This window comes from Triplophysa rosa, linkage group LG14 (genome assembly GCF_024868665.1).
Source record: "Triplophysa rosa linkage group LG14, Trosa_1v2, whole genome shotgun sequence".
Lineage (NCBI taxonomy): Eukaryota > Metazoa > Chordata > Actinopteri > Cypriniformes > Nemacheilidae > Triplophysa > Triplophysa rosa.
This window is the reverse complement of record NC_079903.1, coordinates 568,598-588,557: the sequence shown is the minus strand read 5'-3', so window position 1 is coordinate 588,557 and position 19,960 is coordinate 568,598. Positions and strand designations below refer to the sequence as shown.

Genomic DNA, 19,960 nt, shown 5'->3' with positions numbered 1-19,960 from the left:
ACGGGGAAGACACTTTAAATACTGTCAGGTCAAGCTGTCAGAACTGTTTTCCCTATGTCAGGCTTTTGAATTCAGCAAATACATATAGTGATACTCGTTCTCTCTCACGCTCTTTAAAAACTGCACATACAATACAGGTCAAGCCCGCAAGAACATAGCTCACAAATGTCTTCAAATAAAACATCTGAATAATGGGTGTCATTCACTAAGCTTGTAATATTTGAGTAATATTAGTCATATTTTATTACTTAACACGACTATAATTGTATTGAATTGTTACATTAATCATATTACAGTTTATAAAATGATTTAATCAAATTATTTAACGGCACAATTCATTTTCATCTTAAATACATTTCATGACACAGTGAAAGAGTAAGAAAAGCTGCATATATCTTCAGCTGCGAGGTTTCTCTGAATAACGCAGTATGTACGGCTGGCTGTAATCTGGGGGTTTGATTGTGTTTGAACTTCAGATGAGAATGGCATTGTTTGGAGATCGAGGAAGAGCGAGTCTGTGAACAGCGGCGTGCGTGACGAGAGTGACTAAAGACTGTAAGGAAAGCGTGTGCAGAAAGAGCTTATATGGAGAGGGTTTGGGGTGTTTTAGGCAAATGACTAGTCTGGTGCACACAGCCGCTCATTTAGAACACTCAGAATTCACTTTTTTTCTTCTCAAAAAGAGAAAACTAAAGAAAACAAATCATGAAAAAGAGTTTCTCTTTTAAAATGTAATATTGTTAAGTAATGCATTTCATGATTTGCTAATCAGTTTTATTTTAATACGCCTACCACTAGTGTTGTTTTTGGCGGCCTGTTTTAATTTTAGTTTTAGTCTAGTCTTTGTGTCAAGCTGTCATTTTAGTTTTTATTAGTTTTAGTCACGTTCATACTCTTTTTAGTCTAGTCAAGTTTCAGTCAACATTTTAGTCAGAATTATCCATGACTATTTTCGTCTAGTTTTAGTCGACGAAAATGTATTTTAGTCTCTTTTTAGTAATGCAATTCTATTTAACCCAGTCAATATAAGTACCTACAGTAGTAGTATAGACGAAACCAAAATTTTCTTTTAGCCAAACCCATTTCAACCAAGGTTATCTTATTATATTATTGTTATCTTATAGACTCAAGAATACATCCATTCCAGACACGGAAGACGCTCTTGATTTGAATTTACGGCCATCCATCGGACCCTTTCTCTGTGTCAGACTTCACTTTGTTTGTTGTCGTTTATGCTAGCTCACCGCAGCTGCATCTTCTAAATAATGCCACGAGTGGGGCTTGAGGAAGTGCGACCTGTTGCAGCCCCTGAAGTGAGACACAGGAAACAGAAATACTGCAAAATAATAATAATAACACGACTAAACGAGACGAAATAACGTTATAGCATTTCGTCTCGTCTCGTTTTGGTCAACGAAAATGAAGAGACATTTTAGCATAGTTTTTATTTTGTAAACCACATTTAGTCTTGTTTTTATTCGTCAACAAAATTGCATTTACGTTGCGTCTCGTCTCGTTTTCGTCACGTGATAAAGGTTCGTTGACAATGATATTTAGTCATCATTTTCGTTGACAAAAGCAACGCTACCTACCACAACCTATAGGCTAAACACAGTTTCAAAGCCACACAGTTTACCATGTTTAAGTGAGTTTTTATCCGGCAAGTTGACATGAGAGGATCTCCACCCCATCTACTGACAGACGCGCAGCTCTTGATGACTGAAATCACTGCCATCTTCTCATATATTTGATAAAAGTCAGACTTTAAAAAGTAGTTGCATTTGTATGATCTCGTTGGACACTGGAGTGCACCGGGTTGCTGCTTTTGACACAGCGCTATTAAATAGTTAAATAAACAAAGGCGCAAACAAGCGTGACAACTAAAAACCAATAGACTGATGAAAATGCGGGCGTTTCTCAATATGCGACACAAGGGGTGAAAATGCTGTGCCACCCCATGGACTACACTTCCCACAATCCTCCACGCTCCCTTACGTGCCTCTCGTCAGTATCCCCACACCTGTGAGCCAGGACAGTACAGGTATATATACTCATTCTGTTTTCCCCGTTGTTGTCTTGTCACGTCATTGCTATTGTGGAAGCTATATATTCTCTTGTAAAGTATATTGTTAATAAATATCAGTGTAATTCGCACCTCTCAGTATCTCTGGTCTGTGGCGTCTCGTGAACCGTGCGCGTGTGATGTGAATTAGGGCGGAGACTTTTGGTGAGAAGTTCTCCTGTGCTTACATTACAAAACAATACGCAGTTATTAGTGATTGTGGTAACTGTGCTATAAGCAGAATAAATATGAGAATCAACAACACAGCAAGGGTCAATTATCAGGGTCCAACTTAAAGCACAGCTCCTGTGGATGATGTGGATTCAGTTGCTAACATACGAATAGATTCGTTTGTATGATGTTATGTCGAAACCAATGTTCTCTCCCTCTCATTTTTTTTAAAGTGCAAACTTTAGCCTATATTGTACTCTCCGTCAAGCCCGTCCCAATGGTGTATTTGTTCAAATGGCTGTTGGTTAAGGCCCAAATTTTCCGTTTCATCAAAGCTTCAAAAGGCTCTACACGACACCAGCCGATGAATAAGGGTGTTGTCTAGCCAAACCATTATTCATTTTCCAAGAAAACTAAAAGATTATATACTTTTTAAACATAAATACACGGCTTGCTCTGCCTCTGTGATGCACGTCCACGACTTCCGTATTACGCAATCACATTGGAAAGGTCACGCGCTACATGGAGGCACTCCGAGGCAGAGCAAGCCATATATTTATGTTTAAAAAGTATATCATTTTTTTGTTTTCTTGGAAAAGGACCAATCGTTTCGTTAGACAACACCTTTATTCATCGACTGATGAGCCTTTTGAAGCTGCGATGAAACAAAAATTTGGACCTTAACCAACAGCTCCCCTTTGATGAGAAGAGTGACTGCAGAGAAATGGGGTCGGATCTGCAAATAATCGCATGGGAATGGAACATGGGTTGGGCTATGGATTTACCGGCCCTCCAACCCCCGCGTGAAGACGTTTGTCCACTCTTCAGTTTTGATTTGATTGTGCTTTTACATTTTACAGTGTGTCTAGTTGCATCTTTAGCGATGTTGCAAGTGTTTACTATGTCTTGTCCCAAAGATGTGGATTTAGAGGTTTTTGCCAAAAAAAACAACCTCTGCATCAAAACCAGCTAAATCCAGGTCTAAACAAAGGAAAATGCATCTGAACTCTTCATTTTTCTTCGGACTTTAAATACAAATATAGTGCAAGCAGGGATCAAGCCCAACAATGGCCCAAAGAGAAATGTTTTGAACATGTCAGATGATTAGATTTTGAAAGCCAATGTTAAAACGGAAATGCACTTAGAACACAATAAAATTGCGTATAACATTTAACCACTAGGTGGTGCTGTCACCAAAGTTTTATGAGGCAGTGATGTTACATACCAAGTTTCCTGTCAATACAGAAAGATACAGCCACATGGCGCACACGCCTTAGATTTTTATTGATCGAATGGTTCTCGTATACAACATCAATTAATTATTTTAATAACTTTTTGTCAGTACTGTCTCTAGATGCTACCATACCAAATTTAGTGCAAACCAGATAGCTTTTGTAGTAGGAGTTTGAAAAAGTATGTTTTGTATATAATTCAATATGGCAGACAGGAAGTATGGTGGAATATGAGTTTGAAATCAAAGTACTCGACTTGAGCCAACAAATGTACTAATGTAAATCAAATGACATTACTGTATATAGATTTTTCTATATGTTATAAGCATTTTAATACTTTTTGTTATATCTCTTATCCACTAGGCGGCACAGGCCTATAACTTCACAGGTCCTTTCAGAACTTGACCTTGATGAACTATACCACATTTTGTAGCGATTCGCCATTGGCACCTAAAATACTGCAAATTGGCGATGCCCACAATGGTAGACTGAAGAACATTGTCTATCCTTTGACTGTGCATGACTCAATGAATCAAGTAAGACCACTGTCATGATTTTAGACCACGTTTTCTAAAGTTATAAGCAAAAATAGCCATTTTTAATATCTCTGGACCACTAGGTAGCATTGTTCCGAAACTGTGTATGTGTGATGTATTCTACTTCGTTATATTTAAAATCACATCCGTTACGGAGGGGAAAAAAATGAAATCATTGCAAGGAAAAAAACCGTGACCGCAAATTACTCGAGTGAATGATGGGCGCGAGTATGAGTTTGCGCTAATACCAGAAGAGCGATGGCGACGGAGAAGTTAGTGCACCTGTCCTAAAGGTGAAACCTCATCGAACTCTGACTGCTGAAGACAATGAAGTAAACCCCTGGCTATATTTAAGTAACCATTTCAGTTTCAAGACAGGATTATGGACGCTGTGCAAACTAGCATCTTATAGACCCTTTTTGAGCCGATGTCACGATTGTGTTATGGCCTTAGCTGGAGGCAAAACAAGAGGAACAGTTAAGGCAGCCAAAACAAACCAGCACAGAGTCGGCTACATGAGGAGTTTAAAATATCATCTTGCTGTGTTTTTGAGTGCCAGAATTGACAGAGTGAAGGCTCTAATCTGACATTTTAACAGATACTATTGCCAGAAAAACAGAACAGTTGTAGTTAAAGACAATAAAACTAGACGCTTGCATTTCCAGCGCACACATTATATCACTTAATAAACTATTGTATTGTGTTTGTATGGATTATAGTTTGGGTATGTGTCTAAAAACCTCTCATGTATCCCCACCTAATCAGGACCCGGGGAACAAGTGAAGTTATTTATCACGTAATGTTAACCTTCTTTTAGCGAATATACAAGCTAACTTTGTTAGTTGTACAACTAGCAGTTAGCCAACCGCCGGATATTAAACATAAAAAACTGTTTGTTATCACTGTTTCTACAGCATTCTGTATTAGTAGAAACAAACCCAGGAGAGGGAACAGTGAGATGGCTCATGTTATGTGTCAGGTGTGTGTTCAAGCTGCATTTGCTAACGTTGCCACTGTTAGTACATCTAAAGATGTAACGTTATTCTCTCTGTTTATCTTGACTATACATGCTTGGCTTCTTTCTCTGTGTGGTATGTGTGGATGTCAGACCACTTAACTGGAGGTAACATTAACGTAATCCTTTTGAGTGAGCGTGTACAGGTCGGCCAATCTGGTTTCTTCCGTTAAAGTTTACTTTTTCAACAATAGTCACAGTTCCGGGCTGTGACTGACCTTACATATTCCGGTCATTGTCAAAACACAAGCTATCAAAACGTGCTTGCTGGCGTTAGTAAAGCGGCCAGAGGAATCTTTCTGCCTCCACCTATGCTCCGCCCACGAAAACACTTCACAATGTTTATTAACAAAAATGTAGAGTTAAATAGAAGTTAAATCATATTTGTTTAAATAATGCTCGTACCCTTGTTGCATTAGTAACTAATAAGAAGTTTGGACAGTTTAGTAAAAGTCAAAACAACATTGGTGCATAATGCTATATTTTAAGTGTTTAATCCCGTTTTGTAGACGCACGGTTCACTAATGTGTCTGCACCACATTTACTCAGTGTGAATGGAACCGAACTGAACAACTTCTGCTTTAATGACATATTTAAACATGCATCATATGTCTCTCTCTTCTGTAAGCGCGGGGCAAGAAAGTCATATGAAAATGTGCTTGCTATTTCATGCATTTTGAAAGCCTCACCAGCCCTGCCGGGAAATGACCGTGTTGCCAGATCATATATTGTTGAAAAGAACAGCAAACAATGACAAGCCCCAAATACTGTAAACCTACACATCGACACATTTAATAAGGCAAAAAAAACAACACTCCACGCAACTGTTCACTTTATTAACTATATAATGTATATGCAGCTTCATAAGAAAAGACTAAACAACAAATGCGAAGCTCTTAAAAATATGTTAACATGGTAACGCCGCGAGAGCGCGCTGTGAAGCTCTGAACATAAACAAAACACAGCGTCTCTGTCTGTGTTTTAGTTCAAATTGCTTCACTTAACCAGTCTTTGGCCGAAAACGGCAGATACGTATCAAACGGATTAAACTCTTGCGAATAGGATTCATGTTTCTTGTTCACTGCGATCAACGGCGAACATGTTGCCATGGTAACGACCGGGTTACAACTGTCAAACATCACATTTACTCTCATTCCGTACAAACGTGGAACCCTGCGTGGAACCATTTAAACGTGGTTTCACTACTGAAATTTAGCAGTGCGTACCATTGATAATTTATCAAGAAAATAAGGTTTCAAATCTTTTTTAAGGCTTAATTTGGCTTCTGAAGAAAATGTATATTGATTTAAGAATGGTTTAGTTAATATTTCTGCTATATGATTCTGTGATATTTCTGCAAAATTCTTTATTTGTTGCAGTGCACTTGTAACCCGTTTTAATATATACAATTAGGCACTATGACTTTGTTGGTGTTTGCTGGTGAGGAAAAGAAAGGTGGCATACTGAATTCACACTTGAATGGTTGTGTTGTTTGAAGTGTTTTATTTTTTAGAAGAGTCAGTGTAACAAGGTACAATAGAAGGGAAGGAAGGAGGCGGGAACCGGCGAACATTTAACAAACTTTAATACAAAATAAACAAACAATAATTCAGCAAATAAAAGGCCGGCAGCCACCTCACGGTCGACTGCCGGCCACACGAACATAAACAAACGTAACTTCCGGGCCCGGTCCTCTCTCCTCGGCAGTCCCGTCGCTCGTCCTCTTATGCTCCCTAGCTCCCCGTGAGGCATGCGGGACCGGTGCGCGTACAGCTGACACTCATTATCACTCACGCCACCGGCCCCGCCTTCCTGCCCCATGGCTCTCGTCCCGCCTTCCTCGCTACATACCCCCATCGCCCCTCACAGGCCGGGGTACCACCGCGCCTGTGCTTACTCCCCCCGGGGGGCCCCCCCTTGAGAGCCCCAGCGCCTGGGGGTACGCACCGATGAGACGAGAGAACGGAGCCGGGAGCACCCCGAGCGACAGGGACGAGAGAGGGGAGAGAGGAAAAAAAAAATAGTCCGGTTCCCCGACACGCCGTCGCTCGGTCCTCAGCCAGCCGAGAGGCTCTTCCTCGCGGTGCTATGCTGTGGTGCTGGACGTTCGGTGGACGGCCCGATCCTCCTCCGCCTCCTGGCGGCCGGCGATGGCTTCTGGCTGAGGGCAGCCGGCACTCCCGAGCTCCCTCCATGGCCGCCATCCCACCTCGTCCCAGGAGCACGGCCGCGGGCTCTCCGTCCCCACCGAATCCTCTTCGATCCAGCACCACGATCTCGGGCAGCCGCTGGCGGACGCCCTCGTCCGCGCTGCCCGAACTCCTCAGCACCGCGAGGCCGCTCGGCGGCGAGGGCTCCTCGGCAGCATGTCCCTCCTTCCTCCCGGGATTCGGCACCAATGTAACAAGGTTCAATAGAAGGGAAGGAAGGAGGCGGGAACCGGCGAACATTTAACAAACTTTAATACAAAATAAACAAACAATAATTCAGCAAATAAAAGGCCGGCAGCCACCTCACGGTCGACTGCCGGCCACACGAACATAAACAAACTTAACTTCCGGGCCCGGTCCTCTCTCCTCGGCAGTCCCGTCGCTCGTCCTCTTATGCTCCCTAGCGCCCCGTGAGGCATGCGGGACCGGTGCGCGTACAGCTGACACTCATTATCACTCACGCCACCGGCCCCGCCTTCCTGCCCCACGGCTCTCGTCCCGCCTTCCTCGCTACAGTCAGTTTACTTCAAATTCAGGTCATCCGTCTCTCGTCAGTTACTGCAGGGTTTGTTTATAAATGTTACTAGTTATATGAGTGAAGGAGATCGAAGAGAAATGGAGTCTAGGGCCGTTTCTCAATACCAAGTTCGCAGAGTCCGGAATTGCGTCCTTCCAAGATCGGACTTGGCAAGTTCGACTCAGAAGAATGAACTCCCGAAGACGCAAGGAGGCAAGTCCAGTTATTTTACAAATGAAACAGCAGCGTACTTGGTAGCGCAGCTCAGCACCTCATGCTTCAGTCGGCGTTATTGTATATCTTTTCGTTTTTTATTTTTAATGTACATATTAAATGTAATTAGCAAAACGTGTGTAATACGATATTATACAGCTGCCTCTTTTGTATTTTAAAACTATTAAACATTAATATGTGGTTCAGGCAATATTTGCTCTGATTATATTAATTTTGTTTGAAATAAAATTGAATATCAAACAACGGACTCTTCTCATTTTCAATTCAAATAAGAAAAGCGGGAAAGACGGTGGTGGGAAAGTGTTGGACGTTACGAGGAAAAATTAGACACAGAAAAAAAGGAAAGTGAAATAAGTAAAAGAATCAATCAATCAATCAAAATGGAACCACTAAAACCAGGCTATTGGCAGCAGTATATTTCAGGAGCACTTGCCGAGGTAGGGCTGGCCTCGGCAGGTACATAAGCGCCGACTACCCGGGATCTCCCACCTCCGAAGTCGTCTGAAGAAATTTTCAAATAGTGGCTAACCTTATAATTCAACACCAGATTTGAAGTCTAAACAACTATATTCTCGCCTCAAAAACTACATTTCGTGACATAATAACAATAGTATTTCCAAATGTATTACTTACAGTTGTGCGTTCTCTCTTCCGCCATTACGGAACGTCAGTTGGAGCGAACTGAATTCTGGGTTATGGCCCGTAACAAGTCACCTCCCTATGCGACCTTGATAAAAGGGGCGGAGCAAGAACACATCCGGGGATTTGAACTGTAATTGGCTAGATGTGAACTTTGATTTGGAACAGTACTTGGGCTGCTTCTGATGACGTTTCACAAGGACACAAGTACAGACAAGGATGCATATTGAGATACGGCCAGTGTCTCCAGCAGTACATCGATGAGCATCAGTCTGGGCTGCATCTGGGTCAGTCGACACTAAATGACCTATATGTTGTGTGTCGACATATTTTATTTTGTAATTGCACATTATTTTGTTAAGGCGTTCCTTTAATGACCCCTTGTCCTTTTGAACAAAACAGGATAGGTGGCCCTACCGCTTTTAAAAAGTAACTAAGTAACTTTTACTTTGCGTAAATTAAACAAGCTACTTTTTACTTTTACTTGAGTAGATTTTTTGACTGATTGTACTTGAGTATAAGTAAAATTACCAAAGTAGGACTTGTATTTGAGTATAATATTTTTGTACTTTTTCCACCTCTGAGAAAAAGAATGATCAATATCAAAAGTTTTTTGTCTGGGACCAGTGGTAGATTGACCCTATAGTAAGTCTATATGGTAACTTATGGTTACTGTGATTTTACCACAAATAAACTATAAACTGTAGTGTTCATTAGGGATGTGCATGTCCATACTGAGGTATGAGATGTATGAGATGCGATACGCATCTCATACAATACAATGCGATTCAATGCAATACGATGCAATAAAAAAAACATGATGCTATGCAATTCAGTATGGTACCCCTGCTGAAAAAAACTATAGAACTTTGCCCAAAACACAATAGAATATTTTATGGATTTAATGGTTATTATGGGAATTGTATTGGTTTAACGGTAACAGTAATGGTGTCTACTGGTAGCCTATGTGATGGATATTTCAACTTTTTAATTCGATGCATCGCATCGTTAACTTTTATGCTGATGCACTGATGCGAATCCATGATTCTCAACATCCCTAGTGTTCAAAGTTCATTTGAGTAAAACCAAGATTGTTTAAATTTGTATTTTATTTAATTTCATTGAATTCAAATTATTTTTCACAATCACCTACAGAGACAGAGTGTGATGCATGTAAAGAATCGAGTACACATTAAACTCATAACACAAATGCAGCGTTTTGTCTATTGTTTCATATGCCGCCTTATTAACTTTAACCTGCCTGTCATCTCTTCAGATGTGTCCTCACCCCTGCGGGATAGCCCTGTCTGTCGCACAGAATCGAGCCAATCGGCTCATCAGCTGTCCGGTGTTGCTGCCACCTCAGATGCAACGCTGTCATCCAGCTCGTCGTCGTCGCCGATGGCTCAGCCGAGCACAGGAGGGCTGGTGTCCGCCGGCGGTCTCCACAGTCGCAGTAACAGCGCAGAAAGGCTCCTGGAAGCTGCCGGTGGCAGCGCTGACGACTACCACGACACCGATGGCTCACGGCGGACTCGAGCTGTAGAAAACCAGTACTCCTTCTACTGACATCAGCTGTCAATCAAACTCAGCATCAGTCTGCTAGCAGATAAAATGCAGTTTGTTTTATTGGTTCTTTGTTCTTCGGCATTAACCTTTAGCAGCGCTAAATACGCCCTATGAAACTGTTTTTGTCAACACATGAGGCTAATTATCTGATCGCTTATAGTACTTTAAAAAACTTCGAGGAAAAAGTCTGAGTCGTTTGCTGAGGAATGAAAGCACGTGTCACTTGCGAGAACACTTGCAGAGAATATGTTTTTGAGCCATTTGTTTGTGAATCTGTGAATGATTTGTTGTTGTATTATCACGTAGGCGTGTTCTCCTCATGTTTTCTCATGTCATGAACAACAGACCCGACTAAAATGTTGTAGCATTACCTGACTGAACTTGTTTCTGTTGTCCTGATGTCGACAGATCTTTGTGAAATGAAGGTTCTAGTTTTGCAGTGTTTGACTTGTCAAAGGCTGAGAATAGATTTGCTTGCTGGTATCTCACAGATGTTGAAGCATCCTTTAGCTTTTGCATAAACTGATGATGTTTATGGATGAGTTGTAATATGGAGGTGTTAGTGAACGTGAGCCAGGCGGCCCCAGCAGTTGCAACAGGAAAACACAGGTGTCCCTCGACAAATGTCTGAAGCAACACCAGCGCGTGAGGCTATCTCCTTTAAGGCTTCGGGGGAGGGCGAGCTGGTCAGAGAGCTGACTTTAAAAGGATGTGCCACACTCCCAGGTTGAATGGGGCTGATGAAGATCCTCCCCTGAATAGTTGGCGAGAAATAGCCTGGAAGCCTTGTACCTCCAGCGGGCCACCAACCAGAGGAGATGGGCTTCGTCCCTGTCCGTCGTTCATAAGGAGGTGATTAAGATTAAGATGGCATTTGGCTCACACCCACTCCTTGGGATCGACAGTTCTCCCGGTTTGCAGCACTCTAGTCTCACAATCCCATCGCAGCGCGTTCATCATCCCATCATCACGTTCTAATAGCGTGGTGGGCTTCAGCAGTTATTGTCAGACATTAAAGGAGCTGTATGTAATAATTTTACTGTATTAAATCAAAACAATACCTTAGTATGTTCGTAGACATTTAGGAAACATGCTAAGTTCATATATTGGTTTATCCAAAAAACACCGCAATAGCCAGTTATTCCACTCTGAAATGTGCGTTCTGTGCCGGAATGTCTGTTGTTGTTTTGTTGTGTGACCCCGCCCACTGACTGTTTACCACCTAGTGTATTTCCACAGCTCGGTTGCCAGTTTGTGACAATCACAGCATATTGTAGCAAACAAACAATGAGTCTGTTGTGTTTTTTGTGCGGCCGAGAGACGAGTGTAGGCCTCAGATCAGAGAAGCTGTTTGGGACCAAAGAGAACACGCACTGTTTCTCCTGTTACGCTCTCCTCTGGGTGGGACGCGTTTCCCCTGCGCAAAGTCCGAGAAAAAAAGTAATCCATCATAAGTGACAGCAAACTGGCCAAACCAGCGGTGGTTTCTCGATCTAGAGGAGATGCTTGCAGCACATCTGTGGCTGATCCCGTCTCAAGCGTGGGGTTATGAGTTGAGTATGAGTTGTGGAGGCTGCCATTGATATCAGATGTGATGTGCAAAGGGCGCTGTCTGTGTCAGGCATTCTAGCTTGTCTGAACAGTGAATGTTCATGTTGCCGCTTTATACGTTTCTTTATCAAATTCGGTTAGGTGGGCATTAAATGTCATTTCACATTTGATTCAGATGAATATATCCTTTCTCAAACTCTTTCATGGGAGCACACAAACTTAACTTGTCAGTTTACATTTTTTACCAATTCTATGAAACCGTAAACATCAAATGAATCCTTTGTCGGATCAGATGCGGTCTTTGCTACGATTCTCATCATGATCTTCAGCACTCGGATGCTTGTGGCCAAAATGATTCAAATTTACATAAGGACGTTTACGACATTTGCACAGTTTGTCTTCATGATACCTCGCACCCCATCTTTCCCATCAACCAAAAAACATCTCTTTAAGCGAACTGTACTAAATTGTGCTGTCTTTGCTACAACCCAACCCACAATCGCAGTCCGTGTGAACGATAAGAGACAGTTTGTGCAGAGACTGTAGGTGAAGCACTGTGTCATGAGCTCTGTGCTCATCTTCATGATTCTCATTTTTATTCACTCACATGTATTTATTATTTAGTGTAGTGTAGTGGAAATACAAAACGGTTTAAAGCAACTGAACAATTTCATTCCGCACGTTTGTAGTTGTTTTGTTCTCCTCACGATTTGTTGTGTACTATTAGTTTGGTTTTATTGTAAAAAACCTTTGTCAGGGATCTCCAACCCTGCTGGTGAAGAGCTGCAGTACCCTCCTGCAGACTGCAGCTCCATCACACCTGTCTGTAATCATCGAGCAACCCTCAACACCTTGATGAGCTGCTTCAGCTGTGTCTGATTGGGCTTGGAGCTGAAATCTTCAGGATGTAGCTCACCAGGAGCAGGGTTGCACACTTTTTTTGTATAATATGATGAACCTCCTGTACAACTTTATATTTCTGTGAATAAAACTGGTGAACAATAAAGAAATGAATGGAGTTTAGTGCATGAAGAGAGAGATTCAGTGATGAAAACGGTGACATTCATGTGTTTTTGGAGTCCTGTTATGCAGTTGGAGAAAAGCAAAAGCATTTGACATTTTCTTCAGAGAGCTAGAGAAGTGATTTTTATATAGGCTACTCACAAAAAGTTTGGGATATTCGACTTTCGGGTAACATTTCAGAATGCACTCTAATCTTTACAGGTGAACTTAATTTGTCCACTGTTTAATGTTTCAGTACTTATTGCATAGCATGCTGTTCTCTAACAAGGTGATTACAGAAGCCTCTGGGGGTGGTGGCGGCATTACGGGCTGCAGGTGTGTCTAGTCAATACGCCCTACATGGACGACATGCCCCAGCTCATTGAGGTTGCATCATCAGGCTGGAGGCTGGGGTACCTCAAATGGAGTGGCCTGCACTTTCTCCAACCCGTGGGATCAGCGGAGTCGTCGTGTAGAGGGTTAACTTGCAACCCTTCAAGAAGAGAAGAAGTGGACTTGAGAGCAGCATGAGACGTCGTTGTCAGGCTGTAACTGATGTTATTGAGTCCTTGACATTTTTTGTTGTGGTATAGCTTCCACTGTTGTTAGCCTTTGTCTCAATAAATTGTTTGAAATGAAGAATTACCATTGCATGCTTCCACTTAAATGCCCTACTTTCACAATATAATATGACTGTAGCATGAACGCTTTACATTTTCCATATATTTCACTCAAAAGTCGAAATATCCCTAACTTTGTTGCGAGCAGTGTATACAGTATAAATTATTAGTGTAATAAAATGTACAGTTCCGCTTGTAGGTGGCACTCGATCTTGGTTTAACCGGCTTCATACAAACCTCATCCGATCAGTCCATTTCATTTATATATACATCTGATTTTTTACATATGATGTAGCATGAGAGAGGTGGACATCATACATTTGCCAACAACCCTGTGAACGCGTATGCAAGGGCTGGATGGATAATCTGGCATACTGGGTGTTTTCCGTTTTTTTTTTATGTTTTTTGCGAACAGCAGCCCATGCAGGAGAAAACCAGCATTGACACCCTCACAATGCTCTATAGATCGAGTGACGCCACTCTATAGGAATATTTGGTCACCCTTCTCAAAATGGACAGAGCAAAGTTTGGAGGCGACTGCTGCCAAATGGGCTTGATCTATAACTGCCATGTTATTGTCAGGACGGCTTCAGTATCCTGTAGTTGTGTTGTCAGTGATGAATTTTCAGCAGCAACAGTGAAGAAAGAGTCGTAAAGAACAGACTTGTTCTTCTGTTGTCAATGATGAGAGACGGCTCAGAGGTGTGTGTGTGTGTGTGTGTGTGTGTGTGTGTGTGTGTGTGTGTGTGCGCGTGCGTGCGTGCGTGCGTCATAACAGTAGTGCTGTAGTACTCGAGTCCGGTCTCGAGACGTTTTTTTATGGTCTCGGACTTGTCTTGGACTCGTTGATATTTGAACTCGGACTTGGTCATTGGTCTCGCAAATGTTCTAGTCGGTCTCGTCCGAGTCCAGCGATATATGTTTTATTTTCTCCTTCAAAACAAAACATTGATAGAGCAATACTCTTGTGATCCGAAAACTAATGATCCGAAAACTGTTGCCGACTCTCGACTCTAGAACGAGAGCAGCGCGTGCTCATAAGTTCTCTCTCCACACAGCAGTTCAGTTCAGTGTGTGCTGTTGTTGTAATTAAATAACTCTGGTATATTGGTTCAAGTCCGCGGGACTGTCATGCACGCCAGAAAGTGAAGAACTGAATTAATTTGTGGATAATATTAAGTGTTTACGGGAGACGCTAAACGGGAACGATTCAGCTGAACTGGTTCGACCGGTTCACTAAAAAGAAAGAACCGGTTCGAATGAACGATTCGTCGTCCGCGGCGCGGGTGCATTTGAGTATTTTAGACAGTTTGGAAAGTAGGGCTTAGAGATAAGATTGATCGTGTTTTTATTGTCATTGTGATGAACATGTTATTTAAGGACGGGCACCGACGTGCTTATAAACGAGACGTGGAGCCTCTGCTCTTTCTAGCGGCTCCTCTATCGAGGCGCGCACACGCACGCACAAAACTGTTCATTGCTGCACAACCTTGCTGTTAGGAGGGCTGATAAAAAAGTTCCTTAAAAAAGTAATAAACAGTTACACTTCGGCTCTGTGACTTTAGTGCTATACCTATATAGTAAAAATAAAATGACCTTATTTTATCTGCTTTTCGATCATTACAAACAATAATGAAAATGATTATCTTAGAATAGAAGATATGCTGTCTCTTGCATCACATAAATTATCAATAGTTAAGCATGTGGTCTTGTAGTCATGATTTTTTCCTGTCTCTGTCTTGACTGTCTCAATTGGACTCGAACCTTGGACTCGGACTTGACTCGGTCTCGACTACTCCTGGTCTTGGACTCGACAATGGTGGACTTGACTACAGCCCTACATAACAGTCTGTGGACTGATGAAAGTAAAACTGAAATCACCAGTGAGAACTATTGATAATAAGAGCAAACATGCCTACACATCAGATGTCAAAGGGGCCGCCGGCAGCTCATGAGATCACGTGAGGTGGCTGCATGTTGCATGAAATCATGACACGCTATCTACTATCATCATGTGTACATTTCAAAATGACACACACACAAACAGCTGCACGGGTGACATCGTACAGCGTACATGTGTGTAATTGACTGGCCAAAAGTGATGTCTTTGACTTGATTCAAATGTTTTATTAAAGATGCATTAAACTGTTGTAGGCATGTTGCATTGCTGTGCTTGAACTATAACTGAAGAATTGAAGGAGGCTTGTCAAAAAATGACAACACATGATCTAGGATTATAAAGACTCGAATATTACAGAAGAAAACAACTCGTTCCAGGAGATTTGATAATGATGAGGATTTAAGTTGATCTTAAGTTGATGAGGAGAACTCCTCCGGACAGCAGCAGAAATCCCACTGTCATCTCAGTCAGTTTTCTCACTTTCCATCTCGTGAAATCTTCCCGCTGCTGACGCTGAAATTCTTCTCGTTTGAGTCTCATCTGTTTCTCTCTCTTCAGCTGCTCGCCATAGTGAGCTTGGTAGAACGCGTCGAAGTCGAAGGAAGCGTTCACGAAAGCTTCCGACTCGCGTCGAGACCCCTGGTGCCGGGGTGATGACGATGGTCGCCCGGCGGCCTGCGCGTCAGTGTGCGTCATCACGCCGCGGTCGTATCTCCTCCTGAGGGCGACGCTACCGAGCACGCTGTACGCTTCCGCGATGAGAGCGAAGCGTCGCGCCGCATCGTCGCCGCGGTTCCGGTCTGGATGATAGATGAAGGATTGTTTATAATAGGCTGCCTTGATCTGCGCCTGCGTCGCGTTCGGGGAAATGTTCAGGATGTCGTAATACGCGGTTCGGCTACTGTGAGGTGAAGCTGTGGTGTCTCTCCCGCGACTGTAAGCGCGCGTTCCTGTCAGATACACGCAGTAACTTCTGAGGTGAAGGCGCATGTCTGTATTCCTCCTGACGCACTGATCGCAGAACAATATTCCTGGAGAACACGCGCCCGTGCGCAGTGTTTTAAAGGCGGAGACTTCGCTTCTTACATAGCTCATGACCTCAAGGCGGAGACTTTACTTCTAACGTAGCTCATGACCTCACTCCATATAACTAAACGCTACTTCCGGCAACACTGTGACATGAACCAATCAGATTCAGGAACTCACGTATTACTGACCAATGAGATGTGGGTCCCCAGCAAACAAAACGTTTTTATAACTTTTAACAACGTTGCATTTTGGTTACAATTAGATAATGTTGCAGTACAACGTTTTAAAACCTATATTAAAAAAATATGCAATCAAAATAAAACGTTTTAAATTGTAAAAAAATACCAAAATGCTATGTTTTCTTAAAGTAGTTTAATTAAAAACGTAAATCACTTGTGTTTACAACGAAAACAAAACCAGACCAAACAGTAACTTTTGTGACACGTTTTATTTAGGTGTTAAAATAACGTAATCTCCACATTGCAATAAGACGTTCATAAAAGTAGTTGTGATAGTACCAAAATATAATCAGGCTAAATTTCAAAGTTTAAGAAGTGTTATTTATGTTTTAAATGAATGCATTTAATCGATTTAAAAGAAACGCTTAAGAATAATAACAATTACACATCAGCATAACGCTTAGTAGTTGATTTTTTTAATGAGTACCGTGCACACAGCTTTAATAATATCATTAAAACCAGATCAATCACTGCTGTTTTTTATGTAAGGAGATATAGTTAACATTTCATTTAATATATAATAACCACTCAAATATATTAAATATTTTAAGATTAGCCTATATAATAAGATAGACCTAGTAAACATGATGTAACCATTTTTCTGTTTAACATTTATTGGACAGCTATGTTGCCTAATGGCTATGTTGATATGTAGTCTAAGTAAAAGTCCTATAGCTGCTTTGATACAATACAAATATATTGCCGGTTGGATTCTCAGGGCTGGCGGGTAACGACTGAGGAGCCCTTGAGCAAAGGCACCTTACCCCCCCTCGCTCCCCGAGCGCTGCAGTGATAGCTGCCCACTGCTCCGGGTGTATGTGTGTTCACCACTTGCTGTGCGTGTGTTCACTACTCTCTGGATGGGTTAAATGCAGAGGTCACATTTCGGGTATGGGTCACCATATCTGACTAATAGGTCACTTTCAGATATTACATATAATTTCGTAGTAAAACGTAGTGTTACACATGTTATTGGTGAAAACTCCAGAATTATGTATTTTGTAAAACTTCTTTTATCACATAATTAGAAACACCACATTTATTAACGTTATATGCTTGCACTTGCTAAGTGTGTCCCATCGGGTTAGAAATACTACATGCTCACTTGGGATCTTCACACCCACTACACTTGGGCCAAAAACAGGAAATACGTCATAGTGGACGCAGTCCTAGACATTCGATTTGCTTAGTGATTTGCGCGTTCGTGGCTATGGCGGTTTAACCACCTACTTCCAGTCGCCGTAGCCCTTCCATCCGCAGCTGTTGCTTAAAGTCCCTAACAGCACAACGTCCGTTTGCGGAGGTGCGCGTGCAACCAGAGGCTGGATACGGGCTCATTTCAGTGAAAAAAACATTATAAAATGACTGTACATAATCATTGTAGTGTCACTTGCCCAATGTAGGCTAACAGTAGCTTTTCTGAAATAAAACCTGAATAAACCTCAATGTCATATGCGGCCAACAAATGTAATCTCCAGAGGATGATTTAGACGCAGCTACTTTGTCCAAGTTTAAGTTTCTAAAAGTAAATTCTAAAATGCTGTAACGATTGAGGTTTGACGTTTGTTTTAAGACCGCATTTCCCCGTGTTTTGGTCTATAATTTCTTTAGAACATGTTTCTTTTATTAATGCCAGTAATAATAAAAAAGGTGTTCATTGTTAGTTCTTTTGTGCGTTTGTTTTGAATGTTGCACAACAATGGCAGCTACCTATATGTTCACGGAAATAAAGTAACAAAAATCAAGTATACTTTACAGTTGTTTACTACTTAAACTGAGACATTTATTCAAGAAGTTTATTATTGTCACGGGCTGCCACGGACCAAAGACGCAGAGATTACATACAAAGATACTTTAATAACAATAACTAGTGATCCCTGATAGCACACATTCATCTGGCTTACGTCTATTTGACGTCTGCATTTACATCTGCAAGACATCTACAATACACCGTTTGCTCATCTGCAATACGTCTCGGAGATGTCTGCTGTGACCTCATATAGACATCTAGAAGATATCTGTAAAAAGTGCATGTGTATTTTTGTGTGCATGCACATGCATTTTCTTACTTACTCTATTCATGAGTTTGACTTGTTTACAAACAGGAAAAATGTCCACATCCACAATACAAAATGTTATGTTTATTGTTTTGAGTTACTAGGAGTAGATAAGTCAGGTAGATAAGTTTGTTCAAAATTCAGGAATTTTCCCATCTCAGAGTGTAATCTTCATTACAGTAGCGTACATAACAGATCAGCAGATGGACGAGACCCTAACCCTTACCATTCTAAATACAGATATAATATAGACTGTGTATGTGTATCTTAACTATTATTATACTTAAAGTCATGAAGTTTTATTTCTAAACATTAAACTTATACCTGCCATTACAACAGAACTGAATGCAATACACTCTCACCTTAACGATTTCTATACATCGCTATTCTGCCCAAAATAAACATTAACATTGGAAAACATCACAAGTAACAATTCATTAAAACATACGTGTAAATTAAAACCGAATCATGCGCATGGTATGCTGCAAAACGGGTTATTTTAGATGGTTATTTTGACTGTAAGTCAATGACGCCCTATGTCAGTTGGGCATACCAAGATGGCAGCTCGAACACTTCCGGTGGCTTCACCTCCTGCCGTTGGTTTAGCGTTCTATGCGCAAACATCATCGAAAAGATCATTTAGACCAAATATTTCTACAAAACCTGTCCTCACGAAAAAGTGATTTGTTTTTGTGGAGACATATTTATTATGCGGTGTGAAGTTATGAGTGTTTGCTTGTTTCCGATATAGCAAGATTTGCTTATTAAATGCAAATAACTTCACTTTAAGTTTATGACTATCAAGACTCATTGACCATATGTGACATTTTTCCCGGACACGTCCTGGCCAAGATTTTGGGTGCATTTTTTTATTGCCAAGAACAGAATCATAGTAACATACAAAAGATCATACACAAACCCATACATTTGTTTTTCGATTACAAAACAACAATAACAGAAAGACATTTAAGACTAAATAAATATAAAAATAAAATAATTAAAGGAAAAGAGGGCCATTATGTCCAAATTCATAATTTAAGTCCAAATTCAGAGCAAAATTAATCTTACAGCTTTTTTGTTTGCAGATCCTGATATCATACTCAAATAGTTTCTTTTAGAAAAACACAGGTTTACTATTTGAAGTTATGAATGTAACATTTGCTTAAGAAAAAATAGATGAATAACAAAGCAAAACTTTATTTTTGTGGGAAATGAGTCAAAAGATCCAAATATGATATATCTCATACATTTTGAAAAGTTAGGCAGAATCTTACACGTAATAAAAGCACCTAAATCATTCCAAAACCTCTGAGTGTATTGACACGACCAAAATAAGAGTTGTTTCATCAGAGTTTGAGCAAAAAAACAAGAAATCTC

General features: G+C 41.1%; 2 protein-coding genes across 4 annotated transcripts in view; one reads left to right on the top strand and one right to left on the bottom strand.

Annotated features, from left to right (window-relative positions):
• The window catches only part of LOC130565015 (SH2B adapter protein 2), a 49,932-nt gene extending 37,200 nt beyond the window's left edge, over positions 1-12,732 (top strand). For 2 of the 3 annotated variants that reach the window (XM_057351526.1, XM_057351525.1), the window contains one exon: positions 9,893-12,732. In XM_057351526.1, the coding sequence (XP_057207509.1) occupies positions 9,893-10,185 (293 nt within the window). In that variant the 3' untranslated portion in view covers positions 10,186-12,732. The remainder of the gene's footprint in view (positions 1-9,892) is intronic. The other variant, XM_057351524.1, reaches the window with a different exon arrangement.
• Positions 12,733-14,023: 1,291 nt separating this feature from the next.
• On the bottom strand, positions 14,024-19,545 carry dnajc30b (DnaJ (Hsp40) homolog, subfamily C, member 30b). Its single transcript, XM_057351555.1, has one exon. The coding sequence runs from the start codon at positions 16,351-16,353 to the stop codon at positions 15,658-15,660; it is 696 nt and encodes a 231-aa protein (XP_057207538.1). The 5' UTR covers positions 16,354-19,545; the 3' UTR covers positions 14,024-15,657.
• Between the last annotated feature and the right edge of the window lie 415 nt (positions 19,546-19,960).

Bases quoted from the DNA above. Each gene is read 5' to 3' on its own strand.
- dnajc30b (XM_057351555.1), bottom strand. From the start codon at position 16,353: ATGAGCTATGTAAGAAGCGAAGTCTCCGCCTTTAAAACACTGCGCACG.